The sequence below is a fragment of the Pelodiscus sinensis genome, chromosome 16 (assembly GCF_052426305.1).
Source record: "Pelodiscus sinensis isolate ZL-2025 chromosome 16, ASM5242630v1, whole genome shotgun sequence".
Lineage (NCBI taxonomy): Eukaryota > Metazoa > Chordata > Testudines > Trionychidae > Pelodiscus > Pelodiscus sinensis.
The window spans coordinates 29,341,504-29,362,434 of record NC_143067.1 but is presented as its reverse complement, the minus strand read 5'-3'; the positions used below and the strand labels follow the sequence as shown (position 1 = coordinate 29,362,434).

Here is a 20,931-nt window from a genome sequence, read left to right as displayed (position 1 = left end):
TAACTTTTATCCCTTGTATGAAAAGCACAAAAAATATTTTTTTTACATTATGAAGTATAGACAGAAGTAATGATATAACAGAGCTTGATTAACAGTAATCCACATGGGATTTCTAATATGTGTTTGAACAATAACTACAAAAATCATTAAGGGGTATCAGGCTAGTTCTTCCAGTCAAACCTACATTTCTTGTTCCCCTACTTCTGCAGGATTGTTTTGTACAATCCACTTATTGTATTCTTCCATGCAGGACCTTATAAAGGGGCCATATTACCTTTACAACTGTGCCAGGCTAAAAGGTCACAGATACCAGATAATCCCTCAAGTGGCAGGGGAGGAATGTATACATGCTGGGAAAGAGCATCCCAAAGCTTATAGGGAAACCTCGCCCTACAGATCTGAGGGTACCATGCGTGAAGAATGCCTGGCCATCTTCATATCCCTTTCCCACTATTGACTCAGCCCAGTTTGTGGTCATTCTGTGTAGTCCAAAACTGTTAGCTGCCCATCCCCACAGTCCCTATATTCAGTAGACCCAGATCATTGGCTAATGAAGCATTCCTTTCTCCTGGAAAATCTGAGGTTCCCCTAGTAGCACTTACAGCAGCTACTTCCTGTCTTTAACACCACAGGAAGGTATCCACTGCACTCAAATTACCGCAGAACCTAAAAATCATATTGGGCAGGCAGCTCCATTTCAATTCCTTATGTTACCTCCTTTCCATTGGTATCATTGTACCTTTAATCTGCCTTACACTATGCAGCTGAAAGGATCAGAATGTGATAGTTTTATTTAGTGTGTTTTTGAACACCTGTAGTAATGAGGCTCAGCTACTTCCCTTAAGAAAAATTCTATTATCTAATTTATTTCCTTCTTAATATTTCCCTTATGTCTCAGTTGATTTTCCCATTTTCCCTTGCCCCCTTGCTTCCAGTAAATTTTTACCCTCATATACTTACAGGCATTCACGAGGCTGCTCTTGGACACAGTCTTGCCTGACTTTCCTTTTTTTCCACGAACAAATAACTGCAAGCATAGCTTTAAGTCTATGTTTATGGATGGAAATAACAGCTGCTATTTACTGTAGATGTGAGAGAAGCAGATATCTAAATCACAGAACCATAGAATCATAGGGTTGGAAGAGACCCTAGGAACTCACTGAGTCCAACCATCTGCCCAAGGCAGGGTCAGCCCTAACTAAATCATCCCAGCCAGGACTCTGTCAAACAGGGACTTAAAAACATATAGGGATGGAGATTCTACCATCTCCCTAGGTAACCTATGCCAGTGCTTCACCACCCTCCTAGTGAAATAGTTTTTCCTAATATCCAACCTAGACCTCCCCCAATGCAATTTGAGATCACTGCTCCTCATTCTGTCATCTGTCACCACTGAGAACAGCCTCTCTCTGTTCTCTTTGCAACTTCCCTTCAGATAGTTAAATCTCCCTTCATTCTTCTCTTCTGTAGACTAAACACGCCCAAATCCCTCAGACTCTCCTCATAAGTCATGTTCTCCAGTTCCCTAATCATTTGTATTGCCCTCTACAGGACTTTGTGCAATGTGTCCACATCCTTTCTGTAATGGGGGGGGGGGAACGGGGGAGGGGAGGAAGAGGCAGAATTGGACGCAATACTCGAGATGTGGCCTCACCAATACCGAATAATGGGGAATAATCATTTCCCTAGATCTGGTGGCAATTCTCCTCCTAATGCACCCTAATATGTTGTTAGCCTTCTTGGCTACAAGGACACACTGTGGACTCATATCCAGTTTCTCATCCACTGTAATCCCATGCCTTTTTCTGCTGAACTGCTGCTTAACTAGTCAGTACCCAGCCTGTAACAATACTTGGGATTCTTCAAGTCCAGGATTCTGCTCTTGTCCTTGTTGACCCACGTCAGATTTCTTTTGGCCCAGTCCTCCAATTTGTCTATGTCACTCTGGACATATCCCTACTCTGCAACATATCTACCACTTCCCCTAATTTAGTGTCATCTGAAAACTTGCTGAGGGTACAGTCCATCCCTTTATCTAGGTTTGGTGTCGGCAACCTTTCAGAAGTGGCATGCCAAGATTTAATTTTTTCATGGATATGTGTGCCGGGGGGAGGAGAGGAATGGGGGTAGGGCAGGCTGGGTATGGTGACCATATTTTCTGATCCAGCTGCAGCTAGGAAGAGTGATTTAATTTAAATTATAAAACTGATTAAGCATTTTAACTTTCTCATATTAGTTTATCAAACTTCATTTTAAATAAAGTAAAATATTTATTTATTAAATAAAGTAAATTACTTTAATTTTGTGACCAACACAAACGGTTTCAATGTTTTCTTTATTTATGGCAGGGGTGGAGAACTTTTTTGAGTCAGGGGCCAGATTTACTTTTCTGGAAGTCTGGAGTTAGTGGATTTTATAGACCCCCCTTAGGCTCTGGGGTAGGAACAAAAATGAGGGGTTCAGTGTGTGAGATGGGGTTGCCAGCGAGTAGGACAGGGATGGGGTGCAGGATCTGGGAGAGAGGTGGAGTGCAGAAAGGGGAGAGGTTGCAAGGTCTGGATGGGAGGCTGCAAGAAGCAGACTGGGAGTAGGGTGTCTGGCCAGGTGGAGGGAGCAGGAGCATGGCAGGGTGCAGTGCGTGGCCAGGAGAGAGGATGCAGGGGCAAGTGTGGATGCAGGAGCAGACTGATGGTAGGTGTCTGGCCAGGTCAGGGGGAAGTACAGGAGCAGGATGGGGGTAGGGTGTCAGGCCAGGAGGGAGGCTGCAGGAAAAAGGGAGGGTGACAGAGCTTATTGAGGGTGCAGGATTTTGGCAGGGGGAGACATGAGTGAGGAGGAAGGGTCTGTGGTGGTCTGGGCATGAAGGGGGACACTTATTTGGCTTTGCATCCCCTTGCGGCAACTGCCATGGCCATGCTGTCCCAGGCCACCTTGGAGGCCCCACTGCCGCTGTTGCAGCCCATGCAGTCAGGGACATTTCTGGAGACCAGAGGTGCCACTGCTGCTGCCACATGGTCCCTGGCTGGCCCTGGAAGCCCCGCTGCCATGCGGTCCAGAGCTGGCCCTGGAGGCCCCACTACCACTGCCATGTGGTCCAGGGCTGATCCCGGAGCCCAGAGACACTGCTGCCACTGACATGCAGTCCTAGGCTATCCCCTGACTGTGTGACTGCTGCAGCAGCACATCTGGTCCCCAGCTGAGGCACAGCTGAGGAGCCTCAGACCTACTACTGCCTCCTCCCACTGCATTCTGACCTGCTGCAAGGAGGAGGGAGTGGTCTCCACTGGCTGCACAGGGGAGGGGGGGTGGGGTTGAGCTCTCTCCCGTGTTTGAAAGCTTGTCTCTCTCATCAACAAAAGTCCAGTAAAAGGTATTAACTCACCCTCCTTCTCTCACTTCATTTTGTACCACATACCTGGAAGTTGCAGGTGCAAAATATAGAGCTGCTTTTTAGAAATCATCCCTTTTGCAATCTTTTTTCTATTATGTGCATACTCAGTTACCATAATCTAATGACATCTTCTCATCTCCTCCAATATTTTTAATACTTTCAAACTTATCAACCTTTTAAAAAGGTCTGTGTATTCAGTGCTATATACTCTACTTTACGTGTGTCCTTATCAATGTCGTCATCAGAATCTCCACATTTTATATTAAATCAGTATAGTATAAGTATTGCTTAGATTTTTCGATTAAAGGGAGTTTCTAGAAGAAAATCTAATACAGGAAAGTTCCCAGCACATGGTGGGACTTAGGAATAAAAACTTAGGAATAAAAAAAAAAAACCTCAGCTGCGCCTAGACTGCCTAAAAACCTCAGCTGCGCCTAAACTTGCCAGCTGTCTACACTGGCCGTTTGAATTTCCGCAAGAACACGGACTTCCTACTGTCTGAAATCAGTGCTTCTTGCGGAAATGCTCCTGTTAGGGCAAAAGTCCTTTTGCACAAAAGGGCCAGTGTAGACAGCTCAGATTTGTTTTGCGCAAAAAAGCCCCGATTGCGAAAATGGTGATCAGGGCTTTTTTGCGCAAAAGCGCGTCTAGATTGGCACGGAAGCTTTTCCGCAAAAAGTGCTTTTGTGGAAAAGTGTCTGTGCCAATCTAGATGCCCTTTTCCGCAAATGCTTTTAACGGAAAACTTTTCCATTAAAAGCATTTGCGGAAAATCATGCCAGTCTAGACGTAGCCCTCTAGTATAAAATCCAACAACCCTAGCCCTCACATAATGCCAGTGCTCCAGACTTTATCTTAGCTCTCCAACACTCTCCAATATAATGGACTATATTATTGTATGCTTTTAAAACATACAACTCATTGCCCACAATTCTGGTATATTTAGGGCTTATTTCATAGAATCATAGAACCATAGAGCTGGAAGAAACCTTAGAAGGTCATCAAGCCCAGCCCCCTGCTCAAGGCAGGACCAATCCCAATTAAATCAACCCAGCCAGGGCTTTGTCAAGCCATTCCACTGCTTCACCACCCTCCTAGTGAAATAGTTTTTCCTAATATCCAACCTGGACCTCTCCCACCACAACCTGAGACTTGTTCTTTGTTCTGCCTTCCATCACTACTGTGAACAGCCTCTCTCCATCCTCTTTGGAACCTCCCTTCAGGAAGTTGAAGGCTGCTATCAAATCCCCTTCACTCTTTTATTCTGCAGACTAAATAGACCCAACTCCCTCAGCCTTTCCTCATACGTCATATGCTCCAGCCTCCTAATCTTTTTGGTTGTCCTCTGCTGGATCCTCTCCAATGCATCCACATCCTTCCTGTAATTGGGGGCCCAAAACTGGACACAATATTCCAGATGTGGCCTCACCAGAGCCGAGTAAAGAGGAATAATCATATCTCTGGATCAACTGGCAATGGTCCTCTTAATGCAGTCCAATATGCCATTCGCCTTCTTGGCTACAAGGGCACACCATTGACTCATGTCCAGCTTATCCATTGTAATCCCCAGGTCCTTTTCTACAGAACTGCTATTTGGTCCCCAGCCTGTTTAAAGATGTTTTCCTTAGTTATAGTTTTTGGGGTTCTTCAGTCACTCTCAGAAATACATCTGAGTAGAAAAGTTAAGCTATTCACTCAAGTAAAAATATTATATAATCAAAATAAATAAATAATATGGCCTAAAGCCATGGCTATAGATAAATGAACTCACAACATCACTCAGAAGAGGGAAAGGAAGTCTATACAAAGTTTTATGCTACCTTTTGTGCTACTCTAGTCCTACACCAGTTCCTTTCCAAGCTGTTCTCTATGGGTGCATCTAGACAGCACCCTTCTGTCGGAATAAGCTGTGCAATTTGCACTTATTCCGAGTCTAGATCAAAAGAGGTTATTTTGAAATTTGGCACTGGCTATACAGGGTGCATCTACACAGCAGGGCTGTGTATTAACTCAAAATAAGCTACATCAATTGCATTGCTTATTTCAAAATAGCTTATTTCAAAATTGGGAGCATCTACATAGCACTTATTTTGAAATAAAGAACTCTTCCTCAAACTTTCCTTAATCCTCATACAATGAGGGTAATAGGAGTTGGAGTAAGAAGTCCTCCAGCTTGACAGTATTTCGACATTATTTCGAAATAACTGCCTGGTTGTACAGACATGGACTAAGTTATTTTGAAATAATACTAGTTTCAAAATAATGTTGCTGTGTAGACGTACCCACGGTGCCAAAGTTGAAAATAAGGCACTATTTCGACAAATCCTTTAACCCTCATGGAACCCCTTATCACTCGAACGCTTTTAAAGATGCGGCATTGCTATTTTAAGATACCTCCGGTATCCTGAAAGAGCAACGCAGTCTAGACATACCCTCAGTGTAAGCAGGAGAAAAATCAGGGCTGTTCAAACTCTGCCCAGTTATCAATGACCCAAATAAATAGCAGCTGGAGATCAGCAGTTGGTTAGGCACCTGGTATAGGAGATGCTACACTGACTCTACATCAATGGAAGACTCCACTTACACTGGATTGATCATCTGTGTTCATGCCTTAGGGTACAGGCCTATGCACACAAATACTCACTAGAAATCTCTGGTTGTTTCACCCTCTATAAAATAGCATTTAAAATAAATTATTATAAGATTCTCTTATCCCATTAACAATTTCAACAAAGAAAAAGAGTGTATTTCCTTTTTCTTTACCTTTATCAATTTCTGTGCATAGTCCTAGAAAATTTTAAAGTAATTCATGGTTGGTGCAAAAATCAAGTAAGAATTTGAATAACTACTCATATTTTGGGGGGGGGGCTCATATGATATCAGATTTTATAATATATTCCCTTTCTCATTGTTTTCTATGATGTATGCACTTAACAATAGCAGTTGACTGAAATCTAGAGTGGTATTAGTCAAGGATAAAGGAATATTCATTTCCAGACTAATCCAAGGATTTACATGAAAGTGGGTATAATATTAGTACATCAAGTGGACAAAGTAATTACTTGTTTTGTTGCATATTAGCCTCAAAATTACAGTCGAAATCCTTAATATAGAATAATCCATTGCTTTCTGTAGTTCTTAAAGAAAAAAAGAATAATTTATAAAAAATAAAGATAATCATCCCAGGAGTCAATGAACTTAGACAGGGATGAATTTGACTTCATCTTCAAGGACTGTGGTAAAAGGGAAGAATTAACAGCCACAAACTAAATGCACTTACTTTTTAATATCTGATTTTTTTTGCATGGTTAGGGGATAATATACATATTAAATCTTATTATAGAAAAATGTTCTCTACAATGAAAGCTTCTTTTTCTTGAAAACTAACAGATGTTTGAAAACAAGATAAATTACATATTTTATTCTATTTTTTTCCTGGAGAGTGGAAAGGAAAACAAATTGTGGCATCTCAAAGGTCATCAGAATAATTTCATATAATAAGATTATGTCTACATTTAGAAACTTTTCCATGAAAAGTCATCATATAATGTATCATTTTGCTAAAGCAGACATGAACAAGTATCTATCTGGATGCAGATTTCCTATTCTTTTTGTGAATTGTAAATACAGTTTATTTCCTGCTAAAGAAGCACAAAGGGTATGTCTACACTACCACCCTAGTTCGAACTAGGGTGGTAATATAGGCAACCGGAGTTGCAAATGAAGCCCGGGATTTGAATTTCCTGGGCTTCATTTGCATAAAGCCGGGCGCCGCCATTTTTAAATGTCTGCTAGTGTGGACTCCGTGCCGCGCGGCTACACGCGGCACGGACTAGGTAGTTCGGACTAGGCTTCCTAGTTTCACAAGGAGTAATGGTAGTTCGGACTAGGAAGCCTAGTCCAAACTACTTAGTCCGTGCCACGTGTAGCCGCGCGGCACGGAGTCCACACTAGCGGACATTTAAAAATGGTGGTGCCTGGCTTTATGCAAATGAAGCCCGGGAAATTCAAATCCCAGGCTTCATTTGCAACTCCGGTTGCCTACATTACCACCCTAGTTTGAACTAGGGTGGTAGTGTAGACATACCCATAGAGTCTTAACAACACTATTATACAAGAAGGAATGGCAGTTTAACCCTTCTGCCTTTCTATAGTTAGGTAATTAAACTGAAGAAGTAATAGGTATTGTGTAACTATAGAGGCAAAGACTGGTGGGCCGAATCTTGATATCCTTACCTAACACAAACCCTATAATCTTTGTTGAGACATTTGTATAAGTAAGAAAGTGGAATCTAGGGTCATGTTCTATTGTAAATTAAATCAATGGGAATTTGGTTGGTTGTCTTCAGATATTAGGTTTTTAGAATCTCCCTGGCCCAGTAATGGGGAACCTTTTTTGAGTTGGGGGCTGCTGACTCACAAAAAACTCAGTTGGGGGGCTGCACACAAGTCAGAAGAAAAAAACAACTCCCAACCCCAAAACATTAGGTCCTCACTGACATGGTACCCACATTTCCCTCACACACCAGAGCCTAGCGGGACCCTGACTAGTAGATTTTATGTGCTCCAGTCCTGTGGGCAGGGAGGGCCGAAGGGAGCTGGAGCACCAGTGAGGGTTCCCCAATGCTGGGGGAAGCCCTGTGCCATAGGTGCTGGATCCAGGCAAACCAGGGGCCTCATCCGGCACCTGGGCCTTAGGTTCCAAACCTCTGCTCTAGCCCATTGAAATCAGCCAAGTCCTGGGTCAGACTTTTTGTTCCTCATTCATGAAAAACTCAGTGCATGTTTGTTGAACTGAGGGCCACATATTTTATCATAGTTTATAGATGTGTATTTGTATGAGTATATACAGATTGGTGTTCTACTAAAATGTCTTCTATATTAAAAATGTTCGATAAATCTGCAAAGCAAATGTGAACGTAAAAACAATCACTTTAAATTTCATTTTGCTCTGAGGGACAACCTCTAAAATGACAATATCACACACCTCCTAAACCTGGTCTCAGGCGATTATCATAGCCATCCAGCAGACGATCCAGTATCCTAGTAAACACTGTAGTGTTGTCTTTAATTTCATCTTGTAATGAAGTTTGTCCATAGCTGAAATCAAAGAGCAGTTAACATTATAAATCATCAATCTACCAGTAACTCTACAAAACAATTCCAAAATCTGCTTAATCTTGCTTACACTGATTTATGGAGACAAAATCTCTTCCATAATACCAGATTGTAGTGCATTACATGGTTCTTTTTCTTAAATATTTTCTTTTTAAAGAACACATTTGGAATAAAAGCTTAGGTTAACACAAGCTCATTTCTACAAATAGAAAGCAAATGGAACATGGTTTCTTTATTGCTTACTCCGTTATTTATTAATGGCTATAATTTTTCATTTTTTTATATTCCACAATGATATTTGTACTTATCAGAAAATTACAATGTATTTGATTTATAACAGTTATCAAGAGCTCAGATGAAGAGAAATACATAATACATTAAAAATGAATGAAATTTCAATACTGATAATATTTTCTAAAATAAAGAGTAAATATATAAAACAGAGAAGTATCCTTCATAAACATTCATGCAGACCAATTGACATTTGTGCAGAGCTTACTAGAGAAAAAGAGTGAGAGCAAAACATTTACTAATATGATGGAATTGTTAATAGATACATACATATTAATCGCTTCCTTAGGGTGGTATGTTTTTACTTTCCTTTTTCCATTAGATTAATTTAAAAAGAATAAATACAATTATTCCATGTAAGTGCATAGTCAAGCTTTGTTTTGACATAGAAACCTTCTTTTTCTGTAAAGCTTGTCTCCCAGGTTCCTATTGCTGCAGTAGTAATTCAGACAGAAGTCCTACTAAAGTCAGTGGAAAGTTTTGTCTGAATAAGGTTGGCAGAATAAAAGTCTTTGAACTTGATTATTGTAATGTCACTCTGGAGTACATCAGGATGAAGTCTGTTTTAATCAATGGCATTAAACAGGCATAAGTGAGATCAGAATAAGTCTTTTAACTACCTAAAGTCCTTCCCAAACACAGGTCATGGCTAATTCTTCTTAATCAACTATTATGCTTGCTTTGGGGCCAAATCTTGTAATTATAGAATCTAGGACTGAAAGAGACCTCAGGAGGAAGTCTAGTCCAGGACCAACTCCAAGTAAGTCATTCCAGCAAGTACTTTATCATCCCTTCCCTTAAAAATGTCTAAGGATGTAGATACCACCACCTCCCAAGCCAACCATTCCAGTGTTTCACCATCCTCCTAGTGAAATAGTTTTCCTAATATCCAATCCAGACCTCCCACCCAAAAAACTTGAGACCTTTGCTTCTTATTCTCTCATCTGTCACCACTGAGAATAGCCTGGCTCCATCCTCTTTGGAGCCCCCATTCAGGTAGTTGAAAGCTGCTATCAAATCTCCCCTCATTCTTCTATTTTGGAGATTCAATAATGCCCAATACCCTTAGCCTCTCCTCATAAATCATATGTCCCATTCCTTTAATAATTTGTGTTGCCCTCTGCTGGACTCCTCTCCAATTTGTCCACAACCTTTCTGTAGTGGAGTGGCGTGTACTCCATCTATTACCATGTGAAACTGCCATTAAACATTGTTGTTGCTAGTGGGATTTGGCCTTTTAATTCAAATTGCTTTCCAGTACATAATTTTGTTATATATATTTATTACTGAACCAGATAACCAATACGGTGGAGCTGCTGAACACCTTTTGTAGGGTGATAGCTTGCTGAAAACTATTAGAAAACTATTAGAAAACTATTACACTCAGCCAACATACTTCCTATATAGACATTAATAAAGAGGGTTCAGCATTCTTCCAGACCTAGTTGTTCTAATCAGCCAGGACCATTTTAAAAAGAAGAAATGGGTATGTAAAATATCAACTATAAAAAACCCTATTGTTTCCTTTTACCTCATCAATTTAGTCTTGTTTGCAGAGCCTACATGCATGAAAATGGGAAACAGTGTATCTGTTTGTATGGCCTTTTCTATGGGACAGAAACATCACTCTTACATTAACTTTCAAAGAGGTTTTGAATAAAGGAAAACACAGATTTAAGCAACTAACAGAATCTACTTTTACAAGTTTTTCACCACCATTTTATTTCATGTGTTGTTTGGAGGGCCATATAATTCCTTTTGTTACTGGGAACCTGTAAAACAAAGATATCTACACTTCTGTTTCTAATGAACAGAATTAAATGACAGATACATTTCCCAATAAATTGTATCAATAAATTAGATCACATTTCTTTTAAGCTACCATAAACAAATATTTTTACTATGATGATTTTCATTTTTGAAGTGATCATTTAAAATGTGTCATCTGAAAATATTTACATATGTCTTTTCAGATGTTACTTTTATGTTAATTTACAAATTACAATGATGTATTATACTTTTCTCCCATGTGCATTTCATTTTGAAAGATCCATTCCCACATCTGCTACAGAAAGGTACGGTACAGGATTTTTCTCTGGATTAAATTCTGCAAAAATACTTATTGTTTATGAACAAACTGTTGTGCATACATATCTCAAGGAGAGCAGAAGGTCATCAAGATTAAGGTAGAAGAAAGTACTCTTTTGTAAGGTTGATGAGAATAAATATATGTGTATCTCTGGGATAAAGGAAGTAAGAAGTGATGGACAAATGGAATGTAATCTGAGATGATGTGATAAAACATAATTATGCCATTAATTCTATTTCTGGGTGTGGAATTTTAAGTACGTTTACTTAATTCCTATTATTTTTCCAAAAGCAAATGTGGTAGAAGATGTTTGGCTTTTAATTAATTTATGTATCAGTATAACATGAGCTGTTTGCACAAGTGTAACAGACAATACATTATAAATTCCATATAACAGCGATATTTTTCCACCGTAAAATGAGTGTCCAAAATCAGGAAACCATTCTTGGTAAAATAGCCTAAATACAGATTTTTATTTTCTTTGAACAGAAGCATCTGATTGAAAAATATGCATTTCCCCTATAAGTGAAATTTTATTTTATTAGAATACTATATTTGCCAAAGAATAAACACAAATCTAAAATTAAAATCAACTGAAGTGCTTGGATAAAATGCCTTCCTAAACAGATATATTTGATGTGAGATATGTACATTTTGAAGACAAATATTGAAGTTACTGTATGTGACTGTGGTTTCCTAAACCATTGCACAATAAAACACTGTATACTAACTCCATCTACAGGTCATTATAATGGTGACACTTCATATAATTTTTCAAAAGCAGTCAAATGTATTTTAATTCTCATTTAAGATTATAGTCCTTTCAAATTAATATACTTCCAGGGAGACGTAATTTCACAATATACCTAGGAAATGAAAGAGCAAGATGAAATACCTAATGAATACTTTACATTATCACTTGTTGGATTTTTAAACAAAGGTATTTTTAAATCTATCTTGTTCATTCAACACATATATTAAACTATATGCATACACTATTTACATCTTTTTTTAGAAGAAACATTCATGAAGAATAGACCTTTTTATCTTCTTGTATCAATCTAAGCTTTTCTGATTGGTCATGAGATAAATTTCTCTACAGATGCAGAATAAAAGATAAAAAAGAAGAAATGATAAAAATCGGTGCATAAAATATTTTCTAAGGCTTATTGATTGTGGGGAAAATATGTCTTTAATGACCTTTATTCATTAGGTAGGATTGTAATATTTTAAAATATAATAAAATACATATTTGCACTCCCATGGACAGTGAATTTTGGATTGTACTTTCCTTTTCAACTATATGCCAGTTTAGCTCATATGTTTAGTAATCAAATAAGTAATAATCAAATAATTAATAATCATGAATGGTACTATCTCTAATGCTAATTCTACACACAATTTATATCAAATAGATTAAACAGTGTGCACTTTCAAACCCATAGTTCTGTGGCAGGGCCTAATCCTGCAAATTCTTAGGCATGTAAGGCCTAAGCAAGGGCTAGTTTCATGGGTAAGAACTTCTTTCATGAGTAAGGGTTTGCAGAAATAAGTATCAAAACTGTTTTATTTAACAAGTTAGGACTCAATAGAGAATCCAATGGGAGTTTTGCCCCTGATTTGGTCTAGAATACTGAATAATAGAAATATCATTCTATTAGATTCCCAATCACAACTGAAATATAGAATACGATCTCATACTCTTTACCATTGAGTAGAAAGGACACTATAAATATTTATATGTATTTAATTGGTAATTTGCTTTAATATGATTCAAACAGTTTCTGTTGAAGATTTTCCTAATCTTAGAATAAAGATGTTATGCAAACAAATTGTAGTTTTCATTCACTGTTCATTATTTAGATTTAGCTGGGATTTGAACAGAGATTACTTCCCTACAGTACACTAAATAGAGCCCAGTCCATGTGATAGTTGTTCTTATGCCTTTATAACAAAGTAAAAGGGCTAAATTTCTTTTTTTAAAAAGCTTTTAAAATATCTGCCCCACCTTCTTCCAGGTAGTGTAGTCAAAAGCAGGGTCCAGGCCCAAAGACAGTCACAAAGAGCTAGAATGCTCTTCATGTTGGATACTGAAAGCTGGAAATGAAAATAAGAAACAATCAACAACCCTTGCACTACAACAATTACTTTGGAAAACACAAAAGGTCTCAAGTAACTTAAGCTAAATAATGTGATGTCAGTCAATGACCTCACTGTACTACTGTCTGTCTTTCAGTGTAAAAACAAAAATGGTGTCCTATCCATTCACCTCTTTGTTTTCTTTTACGGGACTTTTTTTACACACATAGCAGACGGTTTTTAATCTTGTTATATTTCTCTTCAACTTTTTTTAAAATATAGATTACTGAATTAAAGTGCTTAGCAGCAGTTTAATGCCACTGTTCAGGATCCTCCTGAGTTGACAATGTCAAGTATTTTTATGATATCTGGGAATAACCAAATACAGTTGTGTATTTTTTGCTTTTTTTACTTACTTGAGTGCAGATGTGCCATTCAGGGTCTCTGCTAGTGACTGAATGGAGCAATTTCTTTGGTTATAAGTTTATCTTGGCATAATGGACACAACTTTTTTTAGAGACTTTCCTGTTTATAGTCTCTTGTTTATTGAAGCATTATTGTGTAACTAATGTAATGTTTGGACTCGCATTCTGAGATCTGCTGCTAAGTATGCACTCTAGTACTTCCGTCAGGCTAAAGGACACACTTTATTAATCAAACCATGTGCTGAATGCCTACATACAGTCTTCTAAATCTCTAGCCATTTTCACTGCCTGACGCTAGGAAACGTTTCCGCATAAACAGTGGGGATTTTTTTGCCTCTCAAATGGTTCCCGAGTTATTTATTTATTATTCCACAGTTTAATCTAAACAGACACCAATTAAAGTAAAAAGTGAGCGAACCCTATATATTTTCCAGTAAGTCTAGAAACAAACTTGGCTGGTAATTGTGGTATTTATTCAACATTCACATAAATGGCTAGATGCTGCTGCAGATCTATCAATAAATATATTCCAGCACACATATGGTGTACTGGAATCCAGTAACTTTCCAGTGTTCGTGAATTAAAACAAAAGCAAAATCGTAAAAACTCTATTTTCTCCTAAGACTCAAAATGAGGAAAAAAAGTGCCAGATGAATAATGAAATACAATTAAGGTGTTTATAGTGAAGTGATCTGCAGGTAAACATTCAATAGGTTTGTACTAATCTAGGTGGATATGACACTGATTAGATAGAGATCGTCATTTTAAATTGCACAGTTATCATGTCCCTTATAATATGAAATGTAACATCTGTAGTGTTAAAACCACCTACTCCTGTTAACTTTTGTTTTTGCAAAAGATTCCACAGTGTGACAAAAAACCGAATCACTCTCAACTATCTTCCCTGATCTGATGAGCCCCCTCAACCATTCCCCCCTTAAATAAAAGCAGAGAGACATCATAATTGCTGGAGAAGTAGTGTCTAGCAGTCTAAAAATCATATGCAAACATGCATTTTAAGGGAGCATTAGGTGATTCCAGTTCCCTCCATCCATCCCAAACCAGACATTACTCTAAAGATTTTTCAGTTTTCCTATTCAAAATGGGAGGAAGCCCCACACATCTCTGATCATTTTAGTAGCGTCCATTGGAAACGATGCATTTGAATGCCTTTCTTGGTGCACGAGGAGAAATTCGCCTTGCTCTGAGGCGCAGATTTAGACATGTTTTCCTTCCTGCATTTCAACTTTTGTATTTTCCTCACCTCTTCCTGAGAAAGTCAATTTCCCCAGCCTTGAAAATATTTTTTTCTAAGGGACTATTTTCAGATCTGTTCATGTAATAATGCCCACCGATCGCTGCGGTTTCTCAACCTGTGGTGGTGGGGGGGGGGGGGGAGGATTGAAAATGCACCTGCTTAGGGCGGGATGGATTGATCATCTATATACATAGATGTGTTTCCCGAAAAAACCAGAGCGATCAAAGGTTTGTTAGCAATAAATAAACAGTTCTTACCTAGAGCCCTTCTGGGCACAGGTTCGCAGAATCACTGAAAAAGTCTGTCAGAGAAAATCGCTCAAGAAACGGAGGCAGCTTGAAGGTAAGGAGCCTTCGGAGAGGCTGAGGATGTGCTGCGTTCCCCGGCTCTGTTTCAGTCATTCGGTCTCTGCCATCATGGATTCTACTGGTGCTTTGGTGTTAAAGACTTAACACACAAATTTCTTTTCCCAATATTCCGACCACAGCTATACAACAAAAGGTTTCTCTTTACCAAGACTGTAGTAATACGTCCCAGGGTAAACCGGATGTGAAATAGGCTGTGACTTCATGCCAGAGAGATTTTATTTTAGAAAGGAAGGTGGTACCAAGCTCTCATCTACAGACCAATCCGCCCATTTTTTTATATGCAGCACAATTTAACTTCCAGTGCTCTCGCCCTAATCCCTTTCTTTCTGGCTGCAGACTCAAATCCTTCTACAATCTGCAGCATTATTATTATTATTTTCGGGGGGAGAGGAGTGTGCACAGTTAGGGGCTGGGCGATTACATTTGGAGTCTTTTGACACTTGCAGATTACAAAACACCCTGTTTTAAGGCTTTTACATTAAAAATACAACCGATCTGCGTTAGCAGTTAACCTTTGCTCATATAGTTAATCGCTGCATAAATATGAATGAAGTCGAGCTAGGAAATATCGAGAAGGCAGCATAAAGCAAATCTGTCCATCTATATACATAGGCATGGGTAGATGTAGATACAGATATATACAAAGAAATGCATTGTGTTGCCAATTAAACCAAAGTACTATGCATTGTAGATGAAGCCCATACGAAATCAAATTAAAGCCTCTGTTGGTTTGTGCTCATTTAATGGTAGGTGACAGGTTTGTCTAGAGTGGTCTTTGCTATTGACAATAGGGAGAGAACATATTATTTCAGGTCTATTTCTGGGGGCGGGAAATAGCGGTGTATAGAAATTCGTATGAGTGTTTATATGCTGGCTATTTCATGCGTATAGAGATGTGGATCCTGTTCTGTTTCCCGACAGTTTGATTTACCTGCTGTTAATAAACAGCGAGGAGATGAGATTATATTATATCAATTAGAACAAATATTTCCTTCCTACCAAGCTCCACCCCTCTCCTTCAGTGTCATTGTCTTAGGATACATCTGTCACAGCCCTGCAAAATAATAGCAAAATCAGGCGACCAATACGACACAATGATACCCCAGGAAATATTGCGCGCGCCTGCGGCATACGTGAGTCTATATACACATTCCCTTCCCCCAAGAACTGACTGTGGGACTCATCTTTAGATTTTATGAATGGAATGGGTTCGCTTAGGACCCATTGCGGTGTGATGTAGGGAGAGGACCGGTATTACTGGGTCTTTTACTGGGGACCTATTTCAGTAGGCAGCAGGAGCTGTCCATTCAGTTCCAAAGCACTGGGAGCTCTCCTCGGTTCTGCAGCGGACCGAGCTGACCACTGTTTACCATCGATACAGAACTGTCTAGAGAACCCTAAGGTTGCTGAGCGCCATGCTCAACAGCGAGTATTGCCATCTTAGATCAATTTGCTGCATGCCTGTGAAATGGGGTCGCCTAAAAAGCTACACGGACATTTTTGTCCTTTTTAAAATTAGTGAGGTTTTCAGTCTCTTTACAGTGGCTGCAGGTTTTCTGGACTCTACAGGGACTTTGATAGGGTATGAATGTTTTGCTGGCCATAACAGAAGACCTGGAGGACTTTTGTCATAAATGACATTTCAAGGCTAAGAATAGTTCCCATACCTGCAGTTTATTAGATATAACATATTGACAACCCACAGTGGTATAGTGGTCTGTAGCTAATCCCAAAGGTTAGCATCAATTAAAGGCTTAATTAACTTTCCCCTCCACATCAGTAGACTGTGCAAACCAGGGGGTGTGCACTGCTTCAGTGGAAAAGCCAAGATGGGACTTTGGACACATCAAAGTTGGTGAGATTTCATTATACTTTCAGAGAGTATGACCCAATCACATATGCTATAGAAGCTGGTGACCATAAAGTTAGATCATGGCATATCTCAGTATCTCCAGAGTCCTGTAATATTGCATGTGTATGCCCACCACACAGGTGTATGGGCTTTCTTTAGGGTTAACAATATTTAGTGAAAGGGTTAAATGACCCCTTAGTTTTAAGTCAGAGAGAGCTGCAAGGGGGACATATGCAATATTATATCAGTCACACATTGTACAGAAGATAATTTTTGATCATGCTCTTTTCTCATATGCTTACCAGAGGTATTTTTGCATTTCATCATGGAACATGATCCTGCTTCCCCTGGAGTTAAAATCCCTAGTGGTGGCAACAGTCCCAGTATCATGCCCCAATCTTTCTGTACTGATATCTTTTCAAACCTCATATTGTGTAACATTCTGCACACAATACATAACTTCCAATATATATTGCATTATTAGTGTCTGCAACAGACTATGAAGGATTTGAGAACAATGCCATTCATAGCGGTTGCTGGCAATAACTTTCAAGCTGTCAAGGTGCTGGGAAAGTGTTGATGAAGGATTTAAGATATTGTAGCCTGAGCATCTGCTTGGCCTAAAACAGAAAAATGAAATTCCTAATAATATTCCAGGAGCTCTCACTTTCATTATAACATGCACAAAATAGGCAAAAGATAGCTACACACAGAAAATTTTTAAAGATCAGTGGTTGATTGGTACATTCTAGGCTTTGTTTCTCCATATTTCTATTTCAGTTCACCTCATTTTGGCTCAAGGTTGTTCACAGTGCACAGACTATCAAAAGACATTCAAGGAATTGTTAAATGGTTTACAGTCAGCATTTACCAGAGAAATTAGAAGAATGGCTGGTATGAGGCCACTCATGCCTTGTTCCGTGGTAAGATATACTTTCCAAATGCATTGCATTTCAAACTGTTCCTTCCAATGATTGGTATAATCATCTCTACATTAATTGTCTAATTCTACAATTGTTATTTTTGCAGTGAAGTGTTAGAGAATTTTGGCTGACTGGTATTTAAAATTAAAGGAGTATGTCTTGGATGAATGGACTTTAAGGTGGCAGAAAGCTGGCTAAATCATCAGGGTCAATTGGTAGTGATCAATGGCTTGATGTCTAGTTGGCAGCCAGTATTAAGAGGAGTGCCCCAGGGGTCAGTCTTGGAGCTAGATGTGTTCAACATCTTTATTAATGATCTGGATTTGGGAATGGTTTACACCCTCAGCAACTCTGCAAACAACACTAAGCTGGGCAGATATACTGAGCAGTATTTTAAATAAGCCTTATTGAAGGCTCAGGAACAAACCATCTCGATGCTCAGTAAGAAAAGCAAATATGGTAGGCAACCAGATTGGCTTACCAGGGAAATCCTTGGTGAGCTTAAACACAAAAATGAAAATTATAAGAAATGGAAACTTGGATAGATGACCAGGGAAGAGTATAAATATATTGATCAAGAATGCAGGGGAGTAATCAGGAAGGTGAAATCACGATTGGAATTGCAGCTAGCAAGAGATGTGAATGGTAACAAAGTTTTCTACAGGCATGTTAACAATAAGAGGGTCATCAGAGAGGGTGTGGGGCCCTTACTGGATGAGGAAGGTAACTTAGTGACAGATGACATGGGAAAAGCTGAAGTACTCAATGCTTTCTTTGCCTTTGTCTTCACAGACAAGGTCAGTGCCCAGACTACTGCACTAGGCAATGCAATATGGGAAGGAGGTGGGCAGCCCTCGGTGGAGAAAGAACAGGTTAAGAACTATTTAGAAAAGCTAGACATACACAGATCCAAGGATTTAATGCATCTGAGGATACTGAAGGAGTTGGCAAATGTCATTGCAGAGCCTTTGGCCATTATCTTTGAAAACTTGTGGAGATCAGGAGAGGTCCCAGATGATTGGAAAAAGGCAAATGTAGTGCCCATCTTTAAAGAAGGACAATCAAGGGAAGTACAGACCAGTAAGTCTTACTTCAGTCCCCAGAAAAATCATGGAGGGAATCATCAAGGAATCCATTTTGAAGCACTTGGAAGAGAGGAAAGTGATCAAGAATAGTCAGCATGGATTCATCAAAGGCAAGTCATGCCTGACCAATCTGATTAGCTTCTGTGATGAGGTAAGTGACACTGCAGAAATGAGGAAGTCAGCGGATATGATATACCTTGACTTTAGCAAAACTTCTGATACAGTCTCCCACAATATTCTAACCAGCAAGTTAAGGGAGTATGGTTTGGATAAATGGACTGTAAGGTGAATAGAATGCTGGCTAGATTGTCATACCCAATGGGTAGTGATCAACACCTTGATATCTGGTTGCTGGTCGGTTTCAAGCGGAGTGCACCAAGGATTGGTTCTAGAGCCAGTTTTGTTTAACTTCTTTATTAATGATCTGGATGAAGGGATGGATTGCAGCCCTCAGCAAGTTTGTGGATGACACTAAGCTAAGGGGAGAGGTAGATACGTTAGAGGGCAGGGATAAGGTGCAGAGTGACCTAGACAAATTAGAGGATTGGGTCAAAAGAATTCTGATGAGGTTCAACAAGGACAGAATAATCTCAAGGATTGTTACAGGCTGGGGATCAACTGGCTAAGTAGCATTTCAGCAGAAAAGGACCTGTGGATTACAGTGGATGAGAAGCTGGATATGAGTCAGCAGTGTGCCCTTGTAGCCAAGAAGGCTAATGGCATATTAGGGTGCATTAGGAGGAGCATTTCCAGAAGAGCTAGGGAAGTTATTATTCCCTTTTATTCGGCACTGGTGAGGCCACATCTGGAGTACTGCATCTGATTCTGGGCCCCCCACTCCAGAAAAGATGTGGTCACATTGGAGAGGGTCCAGCAAAGGGCAACCAAAATGATTAGCGGGGTGGAGCACATGACCTACAAGGAGAGGCTGAGGTATTTGGGCTTATTAGTCTGCAGAAGAGAAAAGTGAGGGGGGATTTGATAGCAGCCTTCAACTTCCTGAAGGGAGGTTCCAGAGAAGATGGTGGGAGGCTGTTCTCAATAGTGATGGATGGCAGAACAAGGTGCAGTGGTCTCAAGTTACAGTGTGGGAGGTCTAGGTTGGCTATTAAGAAAAAATATTTCACTAGGAGGGTGGTGAAGTACTCGACTGGGTTACCTCAGGAGGTGGTGGAATCTCAATCCCTAGAGGATTTTTAAGACCCAGCTTGACAAAGCCCTGGCTGGGATAATTTCATTGGGATTGGTCCTACTGTGGGCAGGGGGTTGGACTCGATGACCTCCTGAAGTTTCTTCCAGCCATAGGATTCTATGACTGGAGGGTAGGAGTAGAGTCTGGAGGGTAGGGTGACGTAGACAATTTGGAGGATTGGCCAAAAGAAATCTGTAGAGCCCTTGAACGCCTACAAATATCCACTTTATATCTGTGGGTATCCTCATCCACGGACATGGATGCAGATATTCACAGCTCATTTTTATGGATACAAATGAAGATATGGATACACATTTTGTATCCACATAGGGCTCTAGAAATCTGATGTGGTTCAACAAACACAAATGCAGAATCCTGCACTTAAGATTAAAAAAAATTCCATGCACTGCTATAGGCTGGGGACCCACTGGATAAGCAGCAGTTGTACAGAAAAAGGTCTAGGAATTATAGTAGACGAGAAGCTGGATATGAGTCAACAATGTGCCTTTGTTGCCAAGAAGGTCAACTGTAATTTGAGCTGCGCTAGTTGGAGGATTTTCATCAGACTGAGGGAAGCGATTATTTCCCTCTGTTTAGCATTGGTGAGGCTGAATCTGATGTATTGCATACAGTTTTATCTCCCCTCCCCACCCAGTTACAGGGCCGGCCCAAGGTATTCTGGTGACTCGGGCATGGGTGCGCAGCACTGCCCCCGGGTGCATGGCGTATGCGTGGCCCGGCTACAGCTGCTGGCGCGCAGCCGAGGCCCAGCCCCGGTGCACACGGTGCATGCTCGGCCTGGCTACAGCTGCTGACGTGCATCCCAGGGCCCACCCTTAGGGCGCACGGCGCAAGCGCAG

At 39.9% G+C, this 20,931-nt stretch overlaps 1 protein-coding gene across 2 annotated transcripts in view; it reads right to left on the bottom strand.

Annotated features, from left to right (window-relative positions):
• The window catches only part of GABRA1 (gamma-aminobutyric acid type A receptor subunit alpha1), a 75,959-nt gene extending 60,672 nt beyond the window's left edge, over positions 1–15,287 (bottom strand). Inside the window, exons 1-3 of one of the 2 annotated variants that reach the window (XM_089769540.1) lie at positions 15,165–15,287; positions 12,898–12,979; positions 8,379–8,491 (exon numbers count right to left, since the gene is read on the bottom strand). In XM_089769540.1, coding sequence (XP_089625666.1) covers positions 8,379–8,491; positions 12,898–12,979; positions 15,165–15,222 — 253 coding nt within the window. In that variant the 5' untranslated portion in view covers positions 15,223–15,287. Of the gene's footprint in view, positions 1–8,378; positions 8,492–12,897; positions 12,987–14,908; positions 15,078–15,164 lie in introns of those variants that run through there. The other variant, XM_006111191.5, reaches the window with a different exon arrangement.
• Positions 15,288–20,931: the final 5,644 nt, after the last annotated feature.